At 38.3% G+C, this 26,621-nt stretch overlaps 2 protein-coding genes and 1 long non-coding RNA gene across 8 annotated transcripts in view; 1 reads left to right on the top strand and 2 right to left on the bottom strand.

Annotated features, from left to right (window-relative positions):
- PDE9A (phosphodiesterase 9A) overlaps positions 1–10,884 on the bottom strand; it is a 187,661-nt gene extending 176,777 nt beyond the window's left edge. The window contains exon 1 of one of the 2 annotated variants that reach the window (XM_056826008.1): positions 9,628–10,884. The gene's annotated coding sequence lies outside the window, so the exon portion shown is untranslated. The remainder of the gene's footprint in view (positions 1–9,627) is intronic. The other variant, XM_007493183.3, reaches the window with a different exon arrangement.
- Positions 1–18,337, top strand: part of LOC107652242 (uncharacterized) — a 28,057-nt gene extending 9,720 nt beyond the window's left edge. The window contains exon 2 of the long non-coding RNA XR_001629671.2: positions 15,533–18,337. This is a non-coding gene — a long non-coding RNA (uncharacterized LOC107652242). The remainder of the gene's footprint in view (positions 1–15,532) is intronic.
- SLC37A1 (solute carrier family 37 member 1) overlaps positions 14,462–26,621 on the bottom strand; it is a 183,831-nt gene continuing 171,671 nt past the window's right edge. For all 5 annotated transcript variants that reach the window (XM_056826006.1, XM_007493189.3, XM_007493188.3 and 2 more), the window contains 3 exons: positions 24,358–24,455; positions 16,398–16,462; positions 14,462–15,672 (listed from right to left, as the gene is read on the bottom strand). In XM_056826006.1, the coding sequence (XP_056681984.1) occupies positions 15,657–15,672; positions 16,398–16,462; positions 24,358–24,455 (179 nt within the window). In that variant the 3' untranslated portion in view covers positions 14,462–15,656. The remainder of the gene's footprint in view (positions 15,673–16,397; positions 16,463–24,357; positions 24,456–26,621) is intronic.

Here is a 26,621-nt window from a genome sequence, read left to right as displayed (position 1 = left end):
AGTTTCTTCAGTAATTTCTTCGATTCTGTATTTGTTCTTGTTTATCTTTCTGTAAGATTTGTTCAAGAGTAAAAAAGGGATACTCATGTCTCCTGTCAGCATTTTATTATTATGGCTCTGCCACTGCCTCAAGCCCTGACTAATTGTGCTTTACCAATTTTTAGGAGACCTCCATGACTAAAACCAAATTCCACTTAACTATTTAGTAGCAGCTTAGCTTTTACAGAGGGATTTCTCTACTTTGACAATTTAGCAAGACTAAGCATCTTGGAGATGTAATCTTTCTTTCTACTACCACATTGGTCTTTTGGGAAGGGAAGGAGGCTAGACTTACAGTTGAACTCAATTCCTACATAGCATGAATGCAGTCAACATCAAGACCAAAGCCCACTGGGCTATCCTCACGGACCCCTGCTTCTCAGGGCTTTATCCTGGATTCCGGCACTCCTGGATGCCCACGCCTCCATCTTATGGGTCAGAGACATTGATCCTAATGCCTAGGACTCAAAACAAACCCAAAGGGCTCATTTGCTGGGATCGTATGCTGTAAGATTGTGGGAGAGAGGAAGGAGTGACTGTCACATTCATATAGGAATGCAGGAAAAGTCCAGACTGTGCTTAGACTGTTTTAAAACTGCAGATCATTCTGGCTACAGAGACAATGGAAAAGGGCTCTTGCTAACCACGAGCTGGCCCAAATCAGAATATCTAAGCAGTTGTCAGTTCTCTCCTCTCCAGGTAAATATGTTTATGGAGTGGAAAATTGGTTCACTGTACTCACTACTCATTCTCCTTTCCCTCCAAGGAAGGGGGTGGAAGGACATCCTCAGAGACCGTGCCTGGCTTTGTCCACAGCTGACAGCTCAGTGAGGTCTCCCTTTTGCCGTTGCCCTCTCCTATGATGTCTTCCCTCTGTTCAAGTAAGATGAGGGAGACGTTTTGCCTGGGTACTGACATACCATTCTCTCTTCTCACTCTCCATGTTTTCACTCTTGGGATTTGGAAAGCAGTGGCACACATTTAGCTTACATCAAGAGCCCATCTCACTTCCAGGAGAAAAGAGCCTCTCCTATGGCATACTATGATGATGTGAACTTGCATTAGTGGTTTTTGAATGTGCGTTACTCATTATTCAATACAAATTTTCCATTCATAGCTCTATAGACGTTTTGGAAGAATGTCCCTAACCTCAAGAGATAATGTAAAATTAGAAAAATTAGAAAGGGAAATAACTTTCAAGAGTTTGCAGTTTGAGGCACATTTCGCAACAGAAAAGGGAGCAACATGGCTTTGAATTATGGAGAGAGGCAGGTGAATCCTGGGAAACATGACTAGGCAAGTAAGAAGGGAGTAAAATAGGTCACAGTTAGCCGACATGTAGAATCTAACTGGGAAATGAAGGAAAAGTCTAATAAAGGAAAATGAGGGCCATTGCTCACAAGATAGGCAACATCCCAACCCATATAATATGTGGAGGTGGGCCACTATTTAGAATTTCCAATATTACTTTTATCCTGATCTTAGTTTAATTATAGATAATCAGAGACAGAGTGCAAAGAAGATGTGAAAGAGGATGGGGGAAACTTGTTCATTTTGATAAGTTCAAAAGGAATGAATAGTGCTATTCAATTTATCTGTCTTCTTAGATTTTTCTGAAACTATCCCTTTCATGATTTCTTCTAGCACATTCCATCACATTCATGTACTGAGACCAAGACTTTATTTCATCCATTTCACTTACATTGTTAGCTTTATTGTCATACAGTTGGAGAAAATAGCTCTTAATAATTTATTTTATTCTTTATTGGTGGTGGATTCACCTGTTTCATTTTTGTTATTAGTAATTTTATTTTATTTTTTTTAAATCAAGTTAGCTATACTTTATTTCATTTCCCCTTAAAAACCTCTCTTACCTTTATTCACAGTTTTTTTGCTTTCAATTTACTAATCTTTTCTTTGATTTTTTCAGGGTTCATATTTTGGTTTTTAATTGAGTTTTAAAATTTTGTTTGGTTTTCTAGGTTTTTAGTTGCATGCTCAATTTATTGATTTGTTTTTTCCTCACTTTTAGAGATACAAATTTCCCTTTGAGTGTTGCTTGGTTGCTTGAATTCTTTCTTTCTGACTGCTTACAAGTATTTTTTCTTTTATTTGAAATTTTGTCTAAAATATTTATGGGAATTGTCATTTTAGATTTTTTTTTTCAGGAGATAACTGATAGATTCTTTCAATTTCTGTCCTGCTTCCTTCTGCTGCTTTCATTGTTCTAGACACGGACATGTAAACTTTTAGTGCTCCCAGACTGTGTGATCCAGGATGAGGCCATATCACTGCTCACTTCTGAGCTCAGGTTTGGGTCTGTTGGCATGTCATTGGTTGGGAATTTCAGTAGAATGCTGTGGAATTCAATTTCTATTAGACTGCTGAGAGGCTACATGTTCAAAATAACTGACAATTCCCTTTGGACTGGGACTCTTATTCCGGTTAGTCGTCTGAAGACTTACATACTACTAGGGAGGTGGGCTAAAGGTTTGAACTGAGTCACTATTTTGCTCCTGGGATCAGAACCACACTGGAACATCTCTAGAACTTGTTTCTTGTTCAGAACACACTGGAACCTGTACTCCTTCCCATTCTCTACCCTCTGCATCTATGACCTAAAATTGGGTAATGGGTGACAGAACTGCCAGAAGGCACCAGTTTCTGCACCCTCTTGCTATTTCAGAGATCCCGAGATCTCTTTCTTCCTTTGTGCTTCCTGCCCTGGTCCTTGATCTCAGCATTCTTTCAGTTCCTGGGATCTAGAATGCTCCAGACTTCACTGTGTTTCCCACCCCCCATTGTTCATAGACCTCTCTGCCTGTTTCACAAACCTGTCATGGAGTGGAAACATTACCTATTGGCTTTCATGATCAGAATTCAGTCTGGTACATTTTCTAGACCATTATAGGGAAGGAATAGTGAGGATAGAGGGCTCTACTGCTTCCCCTTACTCTATGATTTTGACTCTACTTTCAGCCCTTCATTCCACTTATTCCATTCCAGCTGACTATTCCTTTCTGACTTTATTGCTGTATTCTAGTTCTTGCTCTCTACATCTATATTGGCAGACCATAAAACTGTCTTGTTTGACCTATAGACAGTTTTACACCTATGACAAAGCAACTAGAAAACCATTTCCTTACTTGATAGGAAAAAAAACAACAACAACCCAACACCCTTTATGGCATTCTGTTCATGCCAGTCCATTGGAACTATAGCCAGGGACTTAATTGTGAAAAATAAGGGATTTTGTCTTTTATGTCCTTTTACTTTCCCAGTTTCCTTAATATGGATACTATCTTAAGTTTTTCGTCCATCTTTCCTTATCTTTTGGCACTGCCCTACTTAATTACTTAATTCACTTTAATGATTTCAGTTATCACCTGTGTGCAAATATTGTGGAAAAGTGGGGATACTAATACATTGTTGGTGGAACTGTGAACTGATCTAATCATTTTGGAGAGTAATTTGGAATTATGCCCAGAAAGCTATAAAACTGAGTATAACCTTAGATTTAATAATACCATTGTCAGATCTATTTCTCAAAGAGAACTGAGGAAAAACAAAAGAACTTACTATGTTCCAAAATATTTATAGTACCTCTCCTTGGTGACAAAGAACTGGAAATTGAGGGGAATTCCAGCAACAGAGGAATGGCTAAAAAAATTATGGTATGTGATTATGATAGAATACTACTGTGCTATAAGAAACATTGAGCATATTAACTTTGTAAAAAAGTTGGAAAGAACTACATGACATAATGAAAAGTGAAATGAGTATATTCAAGAGAACATTATATAGAGTTACAGATTTACTATTTGACAAATAACTTGTGAATGTTCACCTCCAGAGAATAAACTGAGAAGTGGAAACACAAAAGATATAATCTATATATACATATTTTATTTGCTGAGTGATACCTTTTATGGTGTAGGGAGGAGATGTTGAATACCTGGAAATGAATTCTGTAAATCTATTGCTTGAAAAAAGAGTTCTTCAGATTGATAAGAATTTCCAACTCCATGTCCTATAAACATATCAAACTGACCATGAAACTTCAAGCTGAAAATACAGAAATGATCTCTTTCTCCTCTATTAAAGTCCCTTTTCCACTGGTTCCTGTACCAAGAAAAGCTAGCTCTAATTTTTCTTGATGACTTGGGGAACTTCCAAGAACTACTGCAGTGCAATTTACATGGTCCAATACAGATTTCTGGGCAGGAACCAAATATCTGAAGAATGGGAGTACCTCTCGGAACCCCAAGACTCAGTCAGGATGTACTGATGCTAATGGAAGGCATATTTCCCCAGTTTTGTTGGAGAAAGGAGATAAAAGGCTATGGACTCCTACTAGACCACACGGGAGTGAGAGAATTTAAAAAAATCACTCCTCTAGCAGGAATACACCTTTGGTGTAGAAAGAATGGCTAGGAGACCTGTACATAACATAGCAGAGCTCAGAGAAATTCTGGCTGAAGGGATAGCCAAGCTAGACTTCCTGCCAAAATACTGCCAGAAATGGAAGTCATTTCTGCTGAGTTCTCTCATACCCAATCCACTAAAACTCTGATGTTTGCATCATCCTGAATAATGAACAAACAGTGCAAGGAGAAACAATTGTAAGTCACTTCTTCCACCTCAGAACTGCACAGAAAGTTGGCCCAAAGCTCCTGGGCAATAGGGGCGGAGCCCTTCTTTCCCCAAGCAAAACGATCTCCAGTGTAACAGATACAAGTGTAGCCGCCATCACTTTTTGGTATTGGGATATGCTTTTTCTCTGGTTGTTGCATTAGGTGCATCCCAGAATTGTCCTATCGTTCCATCATTATTTTTGTAGTGAAATCTCATCCTCACTTTTAACATGGGAGTGTCACTGTATAGCTTGAAGAGAGGCAGAATAGACATCTCTAGTCTCTTTGAAGCTTTCTACAATGTAGAGTATTTCTTTTTGTTTGTTTTGTTTTTGTTTCTTTCTTTTTTTAAACCCTCACCTTCCATCTTGGAGTCAATACTGTGTATTGGTTCCAAGGCAGAAGACTGTAAGGGCTTGGCAATAGGGAATTAAGTGACTTTCCCAGGGTCACACAACTAGGAAATATCTGAGGCCAAATTTGAACCTAGAACCTCCTATCTCTAGACCTGGTTGTCTGTCCACTGAGCCACCCAAGTACTCCATCTATGGTCAATTAAAAAAAAGTTCTTTGTGATGTTGAAAAACATGTATATTCTTTAGAGGTCATTTTAAGAAAAAAACTTAGGAGTCTCATAGCATGAATTTCTCCAGCAATGTATTAAATTTTATATTTTTCCATCTAACATTGCTTTTTGCTTTTCTTCTAGACTGATCTTCACTTTGTGTATTTCAGTTCCTACTTAGTTCTTTTCTTTTGTTTCCTTGGTGAAGCAGCATTGTGGTTTCAAGTTCTATTCTATCAATTATTTATGCTGGGTGGGCCATAAATTCTGCCTTTACAGTTTTTCTCTTTTTAATAGAAAAGATACTAAAGATCCAAAACTCTAGAGGAGGTTAGTACAAGAACCTAGGTGACCCTAGGATAAGATCGAGGATGGCCAATCATCTTGTGCATCATTTGGATTGTGGCACATCAAAGAGAAGGAACACTATTGTTCTTTAAGAAATAATGCTTGATTACATGGGTTGAGGGGATATGATTGGGGATGTAGACTCTAAATGATCACCCTAGTGCAAATATCAATAATATGGAAATAGATTTTGATCAAGGACATAAGTAAAACCTAGTGGAATTGCACATCAGCCATGGGAAGGGGTGGGGGGAGGGAAGGGAAAGAATATGATTCTTGTAACCAAGAAAAAATGTTCTAAATTGACTAATTAAATAATATTTTAAAAAATAAAAGTTAAATTAAATAAAGAATACTTCCTAGAAGAATTGAACTCGCAAAGGAAAAATAGTAAGAATCTATTAGTTACTTTTTTCAAAGAAACCCCAAGCTTAAAACACCTAAAAATATCATAGCCAAATTTCAGAGCTTTTATGTCATCAAAAAAGTATTGTGAGCTGCTGGAAAAAAAAAAGATCTAGGCACCAATGAATCATATGTGACTGTGCTGCAACTACATAAAGGAGAGAAAATTATAAAATATTCTATTCTTATAGGCCAAAGATAATGATTTACTCTACTAAGCAGTATTATACTTATTCCTTTATGGGCAAAATAGATCTTTTATAGAACAGATGACTTCCAAATATTACTGATAAAAAACCTAGAGCTAAGTAGAACCTTTGTTTTGTTTTTAAAAATAACTTTACTTAATTGTTTAAAAAAATAATGAAGAGGATAGTTTCTGAAAAATCCAGGGAGACTTGTATGAACTGATATAAAATGAAGTTAGCAGAACCAGGAGAATAATTTATACAATAAAAATAATATTTTATTTTATTTTTTAAACCCTTACCTTCTGTCTTGGAGTCAATACCGTGTATTGGTTCCAAGGCAGAAGAGTGTCAAGGGCTAGGCAATGGGGGTCAAGTGACTTGCCCAGGGTCACACAGTTGAGAAGTGTCTGAGGCCAGATTTGAACCTAGGACCTCCTGTCTCTAGGCCTGACTCTCAATCCACTGAGCTACCCAGCTGCCCCCAAAAATAATATTTTAAAGATAAATAACTGAAAGATTTAAGAACTCTGAACCACAGAGTTCCGTTCAATGGTCAACCACAGTTTCAAAGGACTCAGTGAGGAAATATGTCACCCACCTCCTGATAGTGATGGAAGACTCAGGGTACAGATTGAAGCACAGTTATTTTTTTTAACTTGACTAATGTAGGAATGAATTATGCTTAACTATACAAATTTGTTACTGGCTTTGCTTTTCTTGCTTTCCCAATGCATGGAAGAGAGGGAAGAGGAGGTAGAAGGAAAAAAATTCATAGCTGAAAATCAAAGAAGGTGAATTAAAAAATAAACTATACTGAAAAGTCAGAAAAAAAAAAGACAGAACAAGAGACTGTCAGCATGTGGGGAAAATAATTTCTTAGACATGACTTTCAGAGGAGTAAGAGGAGCAAAAGTCAGAGATTTAGTGGACTATCTCTTTATTTAGTAGACTATGTTGCTTTTCAATCAGAAGTTTAGGTAAGGTATTTGGAAGGAAAGTCAACAAGAAGTCCAGAAAAATCTGCTAGATAAGAGACAGAGACAGATAGATAGATAGATAGATAGATAGATAGATAGATAGATAGATAGATAGATAGATAGATGGATAGATAGATAGAGAGAGAGAGAGAGAGAGAGAGAGAGATAGATAGATAGGTAGATAGATGACGGATGGATGGACGGATGGATGGATGGATGGATGGATGGATGGATGGATGGATGGATAGCTAGCTAGCTAGCTAGATGGATGGATGGATGGATAGATAGACAGACAGACAGACAGACAGACAGACGGATATATATATAGATAGATAAAATGAGAATTTATTAAATGCTTACTACGTCAGATAATTAAGGATGAAGAATAAATGTTTGGGGTCCTGACATATTTACTATTTCATGTTTCATGAAACATGAAATTCAACAATTATACAACAGGAAAATATACCTCCCCAAATCTTCAAAATATTGGACTTGAACTCAGGAGGACCTGGGTTCAAACTATATTTCTGAAATTGACTTATTGTAATACTGTGGATAAGTCATTCAAGCAATCTAGGCTTTAGTTTCCGCACTTGCAAAATGAGAATAATAAGAATTACATTGTCTGCCTTCCCAGGGATGTTGTGAAGAAATTGCTTTGCAAATCTTGTGGTACTCTATAAATGTCATCTGCTGATACAAGTAGCTTCAGTGTTGGAGGTGCCATTGTTATGGCTGCTATTGGCAATAATTGCTGCCTTCCTATCCCATGCATCCATCATCTTCCTGATGGGGATAAACGCTTTGATCTAAAATCAGCCTCTCAGGTCTTGCCAGTTCTTGTTCTCTCCCTGATATTGTCCTAGAAGGAGGAGGAGAAAGCAGTCAGAGTTGTTGGAAGGTTGGAGCAGCACGAATGAGAGAGTAATCCAGAACAAAAGTGATGGAAACGTTCTGAGCACGATTTTGCCGATTCCGCCTTGCTGACCAAAGTGAGGGTGACTGTCTCCTCCTCCCTTTCTCCTGGAAGCCAGACATTTATTTGCACCATTTAGTCTCTCAGTCCCTGCTTCCATTTTATCTTACTAGGTTGTTTGAAAGGCAACTGAAGTTTGGAAATGCTGTTCTTTTTCCAAATGCACACGTCTTGTTTTAAATCATTAACCTGTGATAAAGTTGTTGACCAAGACCGTCTGTGTAGACAGAAGTAAGGAGAAGCAGATTCATTCTTCTTTAGAGAGGAAAGAGTTCTATTTGCCCAGGAAGGCGGAACTAGGGGCTAGAGCCACAGAGACAAAGCCGAAAGTCAATGTTCTTTTCCGCAGGTCTTACAAAAAGCATTTGAAGGCAAGTATGCTGTTCACTCATTTTCAGTCATACCCAACTCTTCATAACATTTAGGGTTTTCTTGGCAAAGAAAAACCACTGGTGTGGTTTGCCATTTCTTTCTCCAGCTCATTTTATAGATGAGGAAACTGAGGCAAATAGGGTTAAGTGACTTGTCTAGGGTCACGCAGCTGGTAAGTGTCTAAGACCAGATCTGGATTTAGGAAGTGGAGTCTTCCTGACTCCAGGTCTAGAATTCTTTCCACTGTGCCATCTAGCTGCCTCTTTCACTTACTCGATATTAAAAACCCTATGCCCCTCCTTCTGTAGAACACCGTGTCTCTTGTATCTGTGCCTTTGCATAGGCTGTTGCCCAAGGTTGGAATGCCCTCCATCCCTTGGAATACCTAGCTTCCATCCACGTTCGGCTCATGTCAACTCCTACACAAACCCCTTCTTGAGCCTCCAATTTGTATTGTTCTCACCCTGAAATTACCTTGTGTGGTATTTACTTTGTATGTACTCAGATGCTCTTGAAAGCTGGGAATGTTCTGTTTCATGTTTTAAGGGGATTTTGATTTAATTTTCTTAGCACCCACGATGGTCCCTGGCACATAGTAGGAGTTTAATAAGTGAATGTTGAATGAATGTTGACAACTCTCTCCTTTTTTTATTGTCCCTTCCCTTCCTATCCAACAAGTATTTCTTTCTTTTTTTTTTAACCCTTGCCTTCTGTCCCAGTAACCACCCTAAGACAGAAGGGCAAGGACAACGCAAACAGGGTTAAGTGACTTGCTCCAGTCACGTAGGCAGGGCCAGATTTGAAGGCACGTCCTCTTCATTCCCCACCTGGCACTCTAGCTCTCCCCCCAACAAGTATTTCTCAAGGAAGTCCTATGTGGGGGTACTGTACTAGGTGCTGTCCTTCAGGAGCTTACATTCCACTGGGAATGGAGAGAATGCCACATGGGAACAGGCAAGCACAATAACACACATTGCGACCCATAATGCTCCTTGTCACCCACCTGCCCAGGACCCCATTACTTCTTTCTTAGGCTCCTGTCCCAATTGGCTCATTTCACTCGAATGACTCAACTGTATCCTTCTACAGCAAAAGGTAAAAGAGAGGTTGGACCTACCTTGTGTCCACAGAAATATACTGGAAGGCAGGATGGAAGGTAGGAGGAAGGCAGGAGCACCTGGCTGAGCCTTTATTTTGACTTTTGTGGCAGCCACTGGACTAGGTTCTGGGAACAGAGAAGCTTACGTTTGTTGGATTAAAGGTTAATATGCTGGTGAGCAGTAACTTTCTTGCTGGGCTCCACCCTGATGTGGGCAGAGCGGCTCTTCCCCAGGTCCTCCCTTCCCTTGGGAGGGAATTCTTCTACTAATCATGTCTTCGGCCCTGCTAATTCGAGGAAAGGTTTTCCTTTTAAAGGCAAAGTAGAGGAGGCAATCACCTCCAAGAGGCCAAGTCTTTCCTCACTAATACGGCTCCTCCGTTCATATTGTTTAGGATTGGTCTGGAGCCATGTTTTCTTTCCCCGCCTTTGGGAGACTAGAAAAACACCGATCGCTAATAAATCTCTTTTCTGCAGCCCTAAGACAAGATTTTTTTTTTTTTTCAGGAAAGATTCCATCAGTTATATATTAAAAAAACCAAAAAACAACCCAAAAACCGAGAGTCTTTTCTCGAAACTTGACTCCTTCTCCCTGGCTATTAGGGCACAAGGACAGACATATACACATTAGATATCAGTACTATTAATGATTAACTAGTTTTTTAATCTCGGAGAAGCCCTAAAACAAAGCAAAACAAACTTCTGAGCAACAGCGATCAAAAACCAAGTTGATTTCCCTCAAGAAAGAGAATGAAAGTGGGAGTGAACAAAAAAGGCAGGGAGGTCCGTATTTACCAGTATCATTCTTAGCAGCCCGCATTATTCCAATAGCTTTCTTTCTGTCCCTTTGCCCTTCCAGACTGCTTGGTTTGGGGCTTAGCTTTGCCCTTTCCTGCCAGTTTTCTGAATAGCACCCTGTCAATTTCTCAGTGGGGACCTCTGCCCCACAACTGCTCACACCAGTCTCTCCGGCCCTTGTTTCATCTCTCCTAGCTCTCATTTTTCTTGGGAGAACTCTCCCTATTCATTCTGTCACAGGGGTCAGCTTTTCCGGCAGTCGCCTGGGTTTTTAGGGGCTTAAGTAAACACGAATGGGGGAATTCCTATCCACCCACAAAGAGACCTTCGAAGTATTATTACATTCACAAAACATATATTTACATGTAAAATATATAGAGCAGGTGTTGCTGGCAGCTCAGAGAAAAAGGAAAAGGCAGCTAGATGGCAGAGCAAATAGAGCACTGGGCTTGGAGTCAGGAATGCATCTTCCTGAGTTCAAATCTGATCTCAGACATTTACTAGCTATGTGACCCTGAGCAAGTCACACAATTCTATTTGCTTCAGTTTCTTCAGAGAGGGAGAGGTGGAGAAAAATGGCAAACCACACCAAGCTTCTTTTGCCAAGAAAACCCCAAAGGGGGTCATGGAGACTTGAACCTGACTGAAAAAGAAAGGATTGAATACCATGTAGAAGTCAGTGCTTAAACAGAATCTTAAAGACAATCAAGGGATCCATTAGACAGAAGTGAGGAGGGAAGAACCTTCCAGACACAGAGGATGGACAGTGTAAAACCATGGAGATGCCATGTTGTGTGGAAAAGCAAATTGCCAAGTATAATCGGACTGTAGAGGATAGAAGGAGCAGCAATGGATTGGAAAAGTAGGATAATTCCAAGCTGTAAATGACAAGGTTTTTACTTGATCACAGAGTTAATAGTGTAACTGAGTGGGAGGGGAAGAGCATGGTTAGAGCTACACTTTAGGAAAATGACATCGGTCACAACATGGCGGACTCAAGTGGGAAGAAGCTTGAGGCTGGGAGACCAATTAGCAGGTTATGTTCATATGAGTGGAGACTAGGAAATCTGTCTGAAGGAAGTGGGTGTAGAAACAAGATTTGACAATTGTTGGGGGTGACACTGAAGTCCATCAGAGGGAAAAAGTATAAAATGAAAGGAAGTTTATTAATTATGAAATAGCGGTCCTAGGGAAAACAGCGGCAGGGATACATAAACCTGGGCTGGGAAATTGGAAGGTTATAATTGAAATGGGGGATGGGAGATCAGTAGCTGGGTTCTTAGTTGGGAATTCAGCATTGATGGAATCTGAAAAGTAAAAAGAGGGAGGGAGTTTGTAACCACTGGAAAATGATCCAGTCTCTTATACAGCTGTTAGGGATTGTTTTCCCACTTGTATAAAAGCAGCTGCCTTGCAACAGTTAATCCTATTATTTTGATGAATAATTCTTTCTATGTCTTGACTTTCCCAAAAGGAGTTTGAACTTCTTGCCCAATTTCCTTTACAAAACTGTTATATTGTCCTTTTGCTTTTACATAACATTGACTTCTGAATATGCTTCTCCCTGGCCCTCTGCATATTTGGGAACATTTCCTTCTATGCATTTAAAAAAAATGTTCCCTTGCTAATTATTGTAAGTATCAGGAGTCAGTCAAGCATGGCGCTGGTACTCATTTTCTAATGATAATAAAGTGGGCAATGAAATGATGTGTAGAAAGCATTTTGAAATTCGATGTCAATGATAGTCAGTATTGTTAACATTTTCCTGTTTGGTTCTATGTAAGCTACTAGGCTTAATGTACTGGTGGACCATCCGTTTAAGGCTGACCTAAGTAGGTGAGCCCCACGTCCTTCTGTTTTCTAAACTCGTAATACCTCAGATATGAGGACTTGCATATCTAGAGCCAACTTGTTAAGACTAGTTAAGCTGAAAAAACCAAAATGATGTATAGCACTCTCTCCAGGGTTCACTTTGAGCCAGTCTTCTTCCACTGTGACTCTTGCCATTGGCCTAAATAACTGACCAAATGCCTCCATATTTAAAGCTCCCCAAATGATGATGATCTCATCTGATTGGCCAATCAGAAGAGTCTGGGACCATTTTGTGTCATGGACCCCTCTGACAATCTATTGAAGCCTATGGACTCTTCAGAATATTTTTAAATTTATGACAGTTACAAATTAAAATGTTTTTGAAAACTCCAGTTATTAAAATACTTATTAAATATGTTGTATATGATATTATTGTTAATATTGTATATGTTAAAATTATTAAAATACTTTTTAAAAAAATCCCCAGAGCCTTGTTAAAAATCTATTCAAGTGAATTCTTTCTTGACTTCATCAAAGTGATTCACACCTCATACCACTTCATACCAGTCCCCTAGTAGTTTAGGTGCAGAAAAAAAGAAAAGAAATGAAACATTTAACAAAAGGTTTACTCACCCACTGAAAAAGAAGGGTCCAAGGTTCAAAGGGATTCGTCCTCGATAAAGGACTGATTCAGCTGAGCACACTTTACCAACGTAATCCATGACTCTGGTCACAAGCCCGAATAAAGAGCTCTAGCTTCCTCTCTTAGTTCATGAGCCGATGGTTTGTCTTCTGTGTGTGTGTTTTGCATAATGCTTTTAAGATTGTTTTAAAAATGATTAATGTAGCGCTGGTTTGCCAAGCTCAGAGAGCTGCCAAGGAGAATCTGGACACTCGAGGAAGTACACAGGAGTTGGATTTTGGGGAAGAATGACAAGGAGAATCCATCTTGGTCTCATGGAGTCACAATGTTTGGCCTGGCTCCCGAGGGGCTTTGTCACCCCCGCCCCCCCAAGCTGTGTAGGTTGCTATTGGAAATAATTTCAGTTGAGAGCTGTAAGCAGCAACAGTAGAAACAGCTAATGGTGGAGTGGGCTGGTGAATCACACACATAAATAATCTCTTGACATTTTTCTTTCTCCTCCCCCACTCCTGTCGGGCAAGCAGCCTTCCGTAAAATGTTCAAGTATCTCCTTTCTGGTGTTCTTCCCTTCTAGGGAGGAGCTGAGTTCATAAGAAGGGAGGGGAGAACTGATCCTGTTCCCTATCAGCTACAGCCCTAGATATTCCCAATAGTTATCCAATTGCTTATTCTAGGTGCATAAAAGAAAACCAACAACTGGTGGCCACTAAATTCTGATTGGCTAGTGGGTTTTTTTGGAAAGAGGCACAAATTTGGGAAGAGGTTTTGCCTTTGAAAAGATGAGCCAATTGGGCCTACCCTTAAATAGGAATTGAGGTGAGAATGGGGAAAGGAGATCCTGCGAGCTAAGTGGATGTTATCAACATTAACCCTAATGAAAAACATCAAGGAATGAGCCCCAGAGAGGAAAGCCCAAGACAACGCTACTGTTTAGACGATGGCTCTGATGCCACAGCTTGCCATCAAAGCTTTTTGACTATGGGATGGCTGGGGATGGTGATGCTTTCCACCTTGCCTCGGGTGCTGGAAGGATTTCTAGCAGCCGACCCAATTCCTGAGGCTGTGTATACATGATGGTTATTCTTAGGTCTATTAGCATTATACACGAACACTTTCTGACGTGTATTTGGGCACATTAAAGTCCAAGATCCTTCTTACATGAATACTTTCAAAAAATGTGTGTGGGCATATCACAGGTGGGAGATCCAGCCCAAGATTCTTTTTGTCTCTCTGCAAGAACACTAGGAACTCGTTGTTATTGCTACGCATGTTCCATGTCTCACATTCTTTAGTACAAGTCTGTTACATGCTGATGCTTTACTTCAATTTAAACTGCAGAGTTTTCTGAAATCCAGACAGTTTCAAGCAGATGTTTGTTGTAGCCTACACGGCTTTTTTTTTCTTTTAGTAAAAAAAAAAATTAGGCTCCTATTTATCCAGAAGAATATAGGCTGTTTTCATTGGAAACCATCTGTGATTTCCATTTGAACATGATCAGAGATGCACTTAATCTGGATAAAACCAAGACCACTCTCCCCTTTAGATACAATGAAAAGAAAAGCATAAGACCAACATGAACATAATTTCTTACTATTTTGGTTTGACTGAAATTTTTTTATTTAAAGGAGGTTAAATGAATATTTTCCAAAACCAACCAAGCATTAATAAAACTCAGAAACAAATTTCTGTTTGTTTTAATAAATAACAAAATGCCATTTAATTTTATTTAACCTGAATATAACACAATACACATTTAAAAAATCTATTGTGTTACTCTACATCTAAAAACAATCTCTATCATTTTATTAGAATGAAGAGGAAAAATGGTCAATGCAACTATAAAGAGACCGTATCCATACTATGCCTGTGAATAAACTGCCCTTCCTAAATATTAAACCTATGAATTTTCATTTTTCGTTTTGCTCATCCTCGTGTATAATTTGGCTCGAAGTACGATGACCAAGGAGCAATTTTTTACTGAAGTGGAGACATTTTACAAGATGTCTTCCTCAACAACTTTCTGGAGTGCTTCTAACACATGTAAACCTTTCAGAAACATCTGTGTTGCTTGACTGGTACCCTCTGATATGACTCAACTAGCCATTCTCATTTCACCCCAGCTAATTTCATTGTTCTATACTAATTTGTCATAGCAATCTGACATAGGTCAGTATATAGAGAACAATTGGGGAAATCCTTTATTGGGATTGGCACGACTACTTCTGATTGAAGCTTGAGTGAATCCAATGCTTGTTTCAAACTTGAGTTAAACTATTTTATATCAATGGCCTCTTTGCTAGTTTGTGGATATGATTAGGTACTAATACTTCTGAAAATGACATCGTCTCTTGTTAAAGAATAAATAGGTGCTTGTTGTTGATGTTCTTTTCAGCATATTCAAATCACTGTCGTATTCCATCACTTAGAAACCTGAGAATGGCTCATTCTTCATTTCAGTTCCATATCAGTTCTATGTTCTTTTCTCAAGTTTGTTCAAATAGTTTGATGAAGATGAATGCCAGGCACTTGGTTTCCTTCCCGTGTGCCCTTAGCTAAAGTAGCCAGTCCGAAGTTTTCAGCAGCTTTTACCTCTCTGAGAATTTACAATCCTGAGGTTCTGTATGTGCTTAAAGGAAAAGGATATCACATTTGCTTTTGTATCTCTTCCAGGTCTGTGTGCAAACTGCATGGGGAAAGCAAGATTTTCAACATGGAATTGTTTACTCTGTACTGTGTCTTGAACAATCATTTTTGGAGCTGAGTACCGATTCTTCCCCGATTGTGTCTGATATGGCTAGTGTTCTTTAAATCTGCAAAAAAGTGATAAACGAGAAAGGATTAAACAGTAAGAAGTCGACTAATGAGTATATCAATGGTCTACTCACTGTGTTTGTAACTTTCCTGACCATAATTCCCTTTCTGGGCTATGTGCTGTCTCCCCATTACAATGTAAGCTCCTTATTGGGTAGGTACTGCTTCATTTTTGTCTTTGTGTCTCCAATGTTTAGCATAATATTTGGCCGACAGTAATTACTAAATAAAAGGTTTGTATTCAGTTATTCATTTTAAATTATGATATTTTTATACAAATATATTTTTAACATTATATACACATGGTAGAAGAGCAGAACAGCAGAGAGCATCTCTTTCCCTCTTAAGACTCCTTCCCAAAAGGTGTGTTCATCCAATAGCATTATCCCCAAATTCCAAAGCACTGTAGTGGGCAGGGTGGAAAGAAGTGGGAAGTTGGGAAATGGGGCTTTGAAAGCTACCGTTTTTATCAAACAATTTCAGCCTAAAGACAATGACAAAAGCAAACAATTTTCCTTGGGCATATTTGATTAATATTTTAAAGAGATAGTTAAACAATCATCTTTATAATTGGTATTTTATTAAAAAAGTGGGGGTTATAAATTATAAAGAAGCTTCAGAAAAGGCTTTTTTTCTTTAAAGGAAAGGAGATAACTCTACGGAAACTGTTTTGAATTCTCTACTTGATTATATTAATGAAAAAGATAATGGATTCTGAACTTACTGACGCTGTTCTCCAGGCATGGATCCTGTGCAGCACAGTTCCTTCTGTATGAGACGCAGTAAGAACTGTTCCCAAATAAAAAGATTATTAGTCCAGGCCAAAAAAACAAAACAAAACAAAAAGATTCCTAAACATTTTATATTGTCTTGGGTGATTTTTAAGTGGAATTTCTCTTTCTAACTCCTGTTGCCTGGATGTGTTGGAAATATATAGAAATGCTGTTGATTTACGTGGGTTTATTTTGTATCCTGCAACTTTGCTAAAGTTGTTGATTATTCCCACTAGCTTTTTAGTTGATTCTCTAGGATTCTTTAAGTAGACCATCATATCATCTGCAAAGAGTGACAGTTTAGTCCCTCATTGCCTATTTTGATGCCTTCATTTCTTTTTCTTCTCTAATTGCTACTGCTAGTGTTTCTAGTACAATGTCAAATAGTAGAGGTGATAATGGGCATCCTTGTTTCACTCCTGATCTTAATGGGAATGGATTTAGTTTATTCCCATTGCAGCTGATGTTTGCTGATGGTTTTAGATATATACTGTTTATTATTTTTAGGAACGACCCTTCTATTCCTATGCTTTCTAGTGTTTTCAATAGGAATGAGTGTTGTATTTTATCAAAGACTTTTTTCTGCATCTATTGAGATAATCATGAGATTATTGTTGGTTTGCTTATTGAGGTGGTCAATTATGTGGATGGTTTTCCTAATATTGAACCAGCCCTGCATTCCTGGTATGAATCCTACATGGTCATTGCTGGAGTGATAATTGCTACTTCAACATTCAAGATTATCCGTTAGTAGGTTTTGTAAATAACTGACAAAATCCCTTGAGAAATATGTTTTAGAGTGAATGCAACACCAATTTTAACACCATTTTGATCTAGATAATACTTAAAAAAAAAAAACAGTCCAAGTTAGCACATGGTAGAAAAATAAATTAGAACAAGGACACTTAAATAAACTGTAATCAAGATTTGTGAAGTAGAGGAAAGGCTAGAACAATGAAGATTTACTGCTGAGTATGGTACATTTCTAGTATTTTATTTAGAAACAGCCACAAGAGGATCTCTATAAAGATTATCCCTCTGTGAAATGCAAACCAAAACAATTCCGAGGTATCTTATACCCATTACACTGACTAAAATGACAAAAGGGCAAAATGACGAATGTTGGAGGGGATGTGGGAAAATGGGGGCACTAATAATACACTGTTGGTGGAGCTGTGAACTGATCCAACCATTTTGGAGAGCAATTTGGAATTCCATTCAGAGAATCATAAAACTGTGTATATAACCTTAGACCCAGCAAAATATTGCTGGGTCTGTTTCCCAAGGAGATCAGGGGAAAAGGAAAAGAACCCATATGTTCCAAAATATTTATAGCAGCTCTCTTTGCGGTGGCAAAGAATAGGAAATTGAGGGGATGCCCATCAACTGAGGAATGGCTAAACAAATTGTGGTATATGATTGTGATGGAATAAAGAGAGAGTGAAATGAGTAACACCAAGAGAACATTCTACACAGCTACTGAATTACTACTGGAAGAATAAATTGTGACTGTTACCTCCAAAGTGTGAACTGAAAGCAAAAACATAAAAGACTTCATTTGTGTGAACACGTCAGTCTCCCGGATGATACCTTCTGTGATGTAGGTAGAGGCTGGGACACTGGTGAATGGGATTTAGTATGTAGATAGGAAGAAAAATAAGCTAAACACATAAGAGATTTGTGACTTCATTTATGCACAATCTCCCTTTTCTTTGTATATGGAAATGCTTATTTGATTTGGTTTTGTAAAATTTGGAATAAAAAAAGAATTTTAAAAAAGATGATCTCTCTGTTATATGCATTCATCTTGTATTTCCTAGACCTACTGTGAACATACCTCACAGTTCAACTGCCATAAGTGACATTAATAAACTGAATGTTCGGTTAAAAATGAAGAATGTTTTCTCAGTCGTCTTATCTCATTTGGACATTAGCAATTCTCTTTTGATATGAAAATACTTGCTTCAGGAAACCAGATGTAGTTAGTAATACACAAAAATAAGAGTTTTCTTTTGCTGGATTGTAATTGAGATACTTCCTCTGCCTTGTATCCCCTACTTTCCGTCTACCTCAAAGATCTGATTATCTCTACACAGTTGTTACCCAGAATTTATGGGAAGATGTAAAAGCCCCATGTGAGTGCTCACATCGCTTGTTTCAAAGGAGCTAGGACTTCCAATTCTTTGCCCCTTGGGATCTTGAAGTGGTCCTGACAAGCAGGAGGAAAAGCTAGAAAAGGTAAGAGTAGCAAAAAGAGGGATATCCTAAGTAACGGTATGATGAAATGGGTATTTTCCCAAGGACTGATTTTTATGACCATCTCAAGCAATTGTTCTATCAGCATCTGGGTTTCGTAGCCAGCTTACGATCCCTGAGGAATGAGGGTTGACTCAGGGAGTGCCTTTCACAACCCAGTGCAGTAGTAGCTGGGACAAGGACTCTTTCAGAAACAGTCCCTTATTTGGACATGAGCATAATGGAACTTGCTATCAGAGCAGATGGTGGGACAGGGAAGGCCGTCTCCAGAGGTGTTGTAGGGGAAATGGTTCTACTTTAGTCCTTAAGACATCTTCAAAGTAAAAATCCCTTTAGAAAAGCTAGGGGAAGGAACCAGCCAAGGGTATTAAAGAAGACACTTCAGAAGCACTCAGCTTACATCAGAACCCTGAGAGAAAGATGCAGCTGGCCCTGCTCAGGGAGAGGGAGGCCACAGTATGTTGTAGCTCCTTGTCTCAAAAGAATAAAACAGTCTTAGTCAAGAAAGAACTGATTAAGCATTTGCGATTATCTGTTCATTGCCCGCACAGGAGCTGGCATTGTCTGGATGATAGGGGTGAGAGAGCCTAAAGAAATGGGCTGAATTTAGAGAGAAGGAAAATGCTTCCTCACACTGTCCCTCCTTCGATTAGCTGCTAACTGCAACCAAAGACAGGGTTTTAGGGGAAGGAGCACCCATATTCAGATTTGGAAGCCACACCAAAGACTTACATGTGTATCTAGAATTAGTGGTTTCTCATACAAAAATGTGTTTTGTTCTCTTCCTTAAAAACCAAACAAGTTAAATCTTTCTTCCTTGTATGTGACTACTTCCACATATGGAGCCAGTCTATATTATAGACTATAATTCCAAAGGTTCCTTGAGTAGACACAATGTACAAAGATAGCGAGAAAATTCCTGAACCTTTTGTGTAACTAGCTTCCACCATAAGAAATACAGATGCATACTTCCACTCCTATGAATGCTTTTAGCACAATGGCTAACATGATCCTCTAATTCCTTAGGTGAGAATTGTCTGGAGTCTTTTCAGACAAAACAACTCTTTTCTTGTTCGCCAACTTTTGGCAATGAGACTATTAGCTAGGTTGGCCTTTGGTTGATAGACAGACTTTCTATCACACCTAAAACTCTTCTATTTGAAAAAGATTTCTAGAGCCAGCATAGCCTAGCCCTGGAGAGTACAGATTATCCCCACAATTTAATTCACAAAGGACTTGAGTGGGAGACTTTACAGATCATATTTACATAATCCTTTCTAGTTTTAAAAATCATCATAACCCTATGAGGTCATTAAAAGAACAGAGTAAGTGCATGTGAGAGGTGAGTATAGAGAGCATCATGAACCTTCATTGGAAGGGAGAGATCAGGAAATGATCCTGGAAGGACGGGCAAGATTTCAACAGCAGAGGAGGGGCTAGATGTGGGCACAGAATTCCAAATACACAGAATGAAATGACTAATGGGACAAAGGTGGGAAAATAGGGTAAATGTTCTGTGGGCTGAGAGTAATATAGTATAGAATGTATGAAGCTAGAGAAGATAAGTTGTATTATATATAACTATAGCTTGATAAGCAAGCCAGTACCAGGTCATAGAGAGTCTGAAATGCCAGGATAAGGATGATAGGATTTAATGCCGGAAGCAACCTTAAAGCTTATTTAATGGGTAAAAGATAAGAGTGCAAAATCCTCAGCTCTTTGCCTACATTAGAATAGTGTCTGACAACTTGGTGCATAACAAACTCTTCATTTCCTGCCTGGAAAATTATTCTCCAGAAACAGTTTCACATCTTTATGAGTGACTAAACAAGAACTGACAAAGGCTGGGAAAGAAAACACGGCAGCTCCTGGGAAATGATTATGCTTCATGCAAATAGTAGGCAATCACTAATTTTCAAATGTAATGTGTTCAAAAGTTGAAGTTTTAGGACTTTCTTCACAAGATGAATTCTGACATCAGAATGATATGTATTGACTCTGCTCAAAAAAGTTCAATAACTCCTTATTGCTTTCGGAGTAAAATTTAAACACTTTTGTTTGGTCAACTAGTATCACCTTGTTTTTCAAGGCTTATTTCTTATTATACCACTCAATGTACTCAAACTAAACTACTCTGTTCTGAGCTATTTTTTCCTAAAATACTTTCATGACTTTTGCTTCTATTCATACAATTCCTTAAAACTGAAATGTCTTCCCCACTCCCTTTTATACCTGCTATATTTTTATTCATTCTTTAAAACCCAACTTAAATGCTATCTCCTTCATGAAATTATCTTTGACCCCCCAGCCCCAACTCCTGTCATGATGGATTCTTCATCTTGGGTTTTACACAGGAGTTTGTTTGTAAACTTTAAAGTTTGCCTCACATTCCTTTTTTTTTTTAATTTTTAAATTTTTTATTGATTAATTAATTTAGAATATTTTCCCATGGTTACATGATTCATGTTCTTTCCCTCCCCGCCTCTCTCTCTCCCCTCCCAGAGTCGATGAACAAGTTCCACTGGGTTTTCCATATATGTTCAAAACTTATTTCCGTATCATTAATATTTGCATTAGAGTGATCATTCAAAGTCAATATCCCCAATCACATCCCCATCAAACCATGTGATCAATCATATGTTTTTCTTCTGAAGTTCTGCTTCCACAGTCCATTCTCTGGATGTGGATAACATCCTTTCTCATAAGTTCCTCTGGAATGTCCTGGGTCATTGCATTGCTACTAGTAGAAAAGTTCATTACATTTGACTGTGCCACAATGTATTTGTCTCTGTGTACAATGTTCTCCTGGTTCAGCTCATTTCACTCTGCATCACTTCCTGGAGGTTGTTCCAGTTCACATGGAATCCCTCCAGTTCATTATTCCTTTGAGCACAATAGTATTCCATCACCAACATGTACCACAATTTGTTCAGCCATTCCCCAATCGAAGGGCATCCCCTCATTTTCCAGTTTTTTTGCCACTACTAAGAGCGCAGCTGTGAATATTTTTGTATAGGTCTTTTTCCTATTGTCTCTTTGGGATACAAATGCAGCAGTGGTATGACTGGATCAAAGGGAAGGCAGTCTTTTAAAGCCCTTTGGGCATAGTTCCAAATTGCCTTCCAGAATGGCTGAATCAGTTCACAACTCCACCAAGAGTGTATTAATGTCCCAATTTTGCCACATCCCCTCCAACATTCATTACTTTGCTGTCATATTAGCTAATCTGCTGGGTGTGAGGTGATACCTCAGAGTTGTTTTGATTTGCATCTCTCTGATTGTAAGAGATTCAGAACACTTTTTCATGAGCTTGTTGATAATTTTGATTTCTTTGTCTGTAAGCTGCTTATTCATGTCCCTTGCCCATTTATCAGTTAGAAAATGGCTTGATCTTTTGTACAATTGACTTAGCTTTATTATAAAAATGTTCTCCCAGTTTGTCGCTTTCCTTCTAATTTTGGTTGCATTGGTTTTCTTTGTACAAAACCATTTTTTATTTGATATAATCAAAGTCAATCATTTTACATTTTGCATTGTTCTCTATCTCTTGCTTGGTCTTAAATTCTTTCCTTTCCCATAGATCTGACAGGTATACTATTCTATATTCACCTAATTTATTTATGATTTCATTCTTTATATTTAAGTCATTCACCCATTCTGAATTTATCTTGGTATAGTGTGTGAGATGTTGATCTAAACCTAATCTCTCCCATGCTGTTTTCCAATTTTCCCAGCAATTTTTGTCAAATAGTGGGTTATTGTCCCAAAAGCTAGGATTTGGGGGTTTATTGTACATTATCTTGCTGAAGTCATTTACCACATCTATTCCATTGATCTGCCCACCATATTGTTTTGATGATCATGGCTTCATATTACAGTTTAAGATCTGGTACTGCTAGGCCCCCATCCTTCACATTTTTTTTACCTTTGATATTCTTGATCTTTTTTTCTTTCAAATGAACTTTGTTATAATTTTTTCTAATTCTATAAAAAAAGTTTCTTGGTAGTTTGATAGAAATGGCATTGAATAAGTCAATTTGGGTAGGATTGTCATTTTTATAATATTAGCCCATCCTACCCATGCTGCCTCACATTCCTACGTGTTGTCATGGCTTATGAGTTTTAAGCTCTATGAAATCAGGAACTGCCTTATGGAAGCTCGATTTTTATTCTAGCATAGAGCACAGTGCTTTCACTCACATATTTCATATACTTCCTTCACACATGGAGTTAGACCAAAAGTGATCCCTAAAATATCTGTGCAAGTTTAAGCTATAAAGACTTAAAGTTTCACCAAGTTTTTTGGGACACCTTGTATAATGTTGTTGGTAAGAAGACACTGTCCGTTGACTCGGCTTGCACTCCTGTTACAATTTGGGAGTTCATTTGAACATATATTATAGGACCAAAGATGTAGAGTCAAAAGAGAAGCAACCCTAAAAGGGATCTACTACAATTCCCTTATTTTAGAAATGAGGAAACAGGGGGTGCAGAGAGTGACTTGCTTAAGTCATGCAAAAAAAGGCAGGTAAGTTCTCTGACTACAGATCTTTCCAATCAATGTCCCCAAGTGTTTCCTATAGCAGCATAGCTTTCAGAATTTGCTATAGCCAAATAAACGAATCCTATGGTCAGTCTGGTAACAAATCTCTGTGAAGAGGCTGGTCCTTTGATGACAGGACTTGTATTTACAGCTTATAAAGCCTGGGACCCGACCTCTGATAGCGCAGCTTTTGAGAACCCCAGGTCACCTTTGTAACGTGATGAAGAACATAAGACTTTAGTGGAGTTCTGCACAGAGCAGGTGCTTAATAATTATTTCCTGATACTTATAAGAAAGAACACTATCCACATCCAGAGGAAAAACTGTGGGAGGAGAAACACAGAAGAAAAACAACTGCTTGATCATACGGGTCAATGGGGATATGATGGGGGATGGAGACTCTAAAGGATCACCCTAGTGCAATTATCAATAATATGGAAATAGGTCTTGATCAATGACACATGTGAAACCCAGTGGAATTGCTCATCAGCTACAGGAGGGGATTGGCAGAAGGGGAGGGAAAGAACATGAATCTTGTAACCATGGAAAAATATTCTAAATTAACTAATTAAATAAAATTAAAAAAAATAAAACAGAAAAAAAATTATTTCCTGAATTGAATTGTAATTTTAATATGAATCAGATTTCATGCTAACTTTTGAACGATCTAAAACTACTCAATTGGATTTTCAGAAGCTTGGTTTAGATCAGACTAGACTACCAAAGTATTTATTTTTCATATTAAAATGTCACCAAGGAAGGGGGCACTCAGGTAGCTCAGTGGATGGAAAGCCAGGTCTAGAGATGGGAGGTCCTAGGTTCAAATCTGGCCTCAGACACTTCCTAGCTGTGTGACCCTGGGCAAGTCACTTGACCCCCATTGCCTAGCCCTTACCACTCTTCTGCCTTGGAGCCAATACACAGTATTGACTCCAAGAAGGAAGGTAAGGGTTTAAAAAAAAATGTCACCTAGGAAAAGCATAGATAAAAAGCTACACATTTTATCTGTGCAGAAGAGGAAACAGAGTCTCTTTTGAAGCTTGAACTACAGTAGCAGCTATCCAGAGACAAATGAAGCGAGTGGCATCATTAAAAACACAGGTAGGACTTACCAGTAAGGCAGTGGCATCTGCTACCATCAACATGTAAAACACATTGTTCCAGCCAGAGGGGGAGATAAGCCCAGCTAAGAGAGGCCCCAAGGCAGCACCTACAGACATGAAAGTGGGGGTAAAGGAAACTCTTTAAAGAGCTACTTTAGAAGTCTTGTATAAATTCTCTTCACTCGCTGTTCACAGTACAGAAATGACAAATTCTGTGAAAGCAGGAAGCAGATATGACACTTAAAACTGAGCTAGACTGATATTTCCCATTATCAGGAAACCATATGGCATGTTTATGACTCACAGAAAAGACATTAAGTTCTAATTTGTGATTAGAGAAAAAAGTGGCCTCATTCTAAACAAAATATGACTAATGCATTTTATAACAGATCATAAACAATGGATTGTTGTGAATGGACTTCCTTTGACTGCACTACATTTCAGTTTGAAATTTTCCTTCATTTCTGGCCTATTGGCTACCATTTATAGACACAAATGAACTTCACGGTTAAAGAACAATTATTGAAGATTTTGAGTCAAGAAGTCAATATGGTTTTCTTTCGGGAATTATTTTTCCTATTTTTAGCTGCAGGATTGTTAACAAAACTTTAAGGAGACTCTAAGAGAATGACAGTTTCTTGCAGTGAGAAGCATCCTGGATCTGCAGACAGGGGACCTGGGTTTGAATTTCTATTTCTGACACAACCTGTGTGATTCTGGGCATGTCAAAGCTCTTTGGGCACGAGTTTCCTCACCTATAAAATTAAGAGATTAGCGCTATAATTCTGCAAATGAGCTATCCTCCATTATCAAGGTCAATTCGTGCCCTCTTCCTTTTCGGTACTACAGTCATCCAAAGGGTCCTGCTGGAAGTGAGCGTCTAAGTCCATGTTCGGAAGAGAGATCTCTTTTGTCATCCATCGTTGCAGTGTTGGGAATTGTATTTTTTGTTCTCTGTGTAAGCCATCTGGTCTTGACGAGTCTAACATGAGTTTAGGGAGCTAAGAGGATAATAAATGAAACTAAGAGTGTTTGTAGCTTACTGAATTCTTATTCACAATGATGAGCTACAGTATCATTGCTATGGACACATAAGTAAAACATTACTAAACTATGGAGATTTCCTCAAGCTAAGGACCCCCCAAAGACCCCAAGAAAATACTCTTAGGGAACTGTAGAGATAGCATCTTCTTTTTGAAGCACAATACGAGAATGAATTCAGAGGCACTTGTTATCTCTACTGAAGCTTAAGAGCCAATGCTTATATCAACAATCAGTTCCCTTCTTTGCCAAGAGCATCCAAATAAACTGTTTCACGATGTTTGAACAAATGTTCAATGATGTTATCTGTTAAAAACTGCCATCACTCTTGGAAAAAGGAAAATAAAAATCTTGCCTGATCTTAGTCAGGATAAAAATAATTTGTAAAATCCAAAAAATTAATAATTCATAGTTCTTTTTCATTGGGTTGCTACTGTGCCTAGTTAGGCTGGCCATGAGTGCCAGAGGAATGAATGTGGATGATGTGCTCTAACCGTTAAGTTGAACCCATTGCCGAGAAAAGCAGAAACAAACTACGTATAAGGGAGGAGTGAAAAAATTATGAGAAATACCATAATATAGCCAGAGGTGATATTTTTAAAGAATTTTTAAAGAGAAATTCCATTCTTGCATAGTAAGATTTTTACCTTTTAACTATTTCTATTGTTCTCATAACGCTGTTTTTTCCCAAATCAAAGCAACTTACCTGTAGTTTGTATATTACTAGCCTCAGTTTTTAACTAAGGAAAATGAGTCTCAGGGGTTGTGATTGGTTCATTGGCTGGTGAACTTTTGTAACCAAGACTTGAACCTCAGTCTCCCGACTCCAGAATTGATATTTTTTATTATACTATGACTGTATAAGCTCTCCTATCAATCTCCCCTATTTTCCCAAATGATTCATAACCCTATAGTCAGATATCCGGCATCCTTTCCCCATGAGACTGCAGAGAGTTATTGCTCACTATAACAGAGTCCTTACTTGTTGTCAAACATTCTAAATTAATCCTTTTTATTTAGAAGCATTTGTATTTTCTGGCTCAATCAACTATTATTAAAAATCAATCTATGTGACCCTGGGCAAGTCACTTGACCCCCATTGCCTAGCCCTTACCACTCTTCTGCCTTGGAGCCAATACACAGTATTGACTCCAAGATGGAAGGTAAAGGTTTAAAAAACAAAAAGAAAAATCAATCTATGTTGACCTTTTTAGTTTAGGTGACTTTTTGGC

The sequence above is a fragment of the Monodelphis domestica genome, chromosome 4 (genome assembly GCF_027887165.1).
Source record: "Monodelphis domestica isolate mMonDom1 chromosome 4, mMonDom1.pri, whole genome shotgun sequence".
Classification (NCBI taxonomy): domain Eukaryota; kingdom Metazoa; phylum Chordata; class Mammalia; order Didelphimorphia; family Didelphidae; genus Monodelphis; species Monodelphis domestica.
This window is presented reverse-complemented; position numbering and strand designations above follow the sequence as displayed.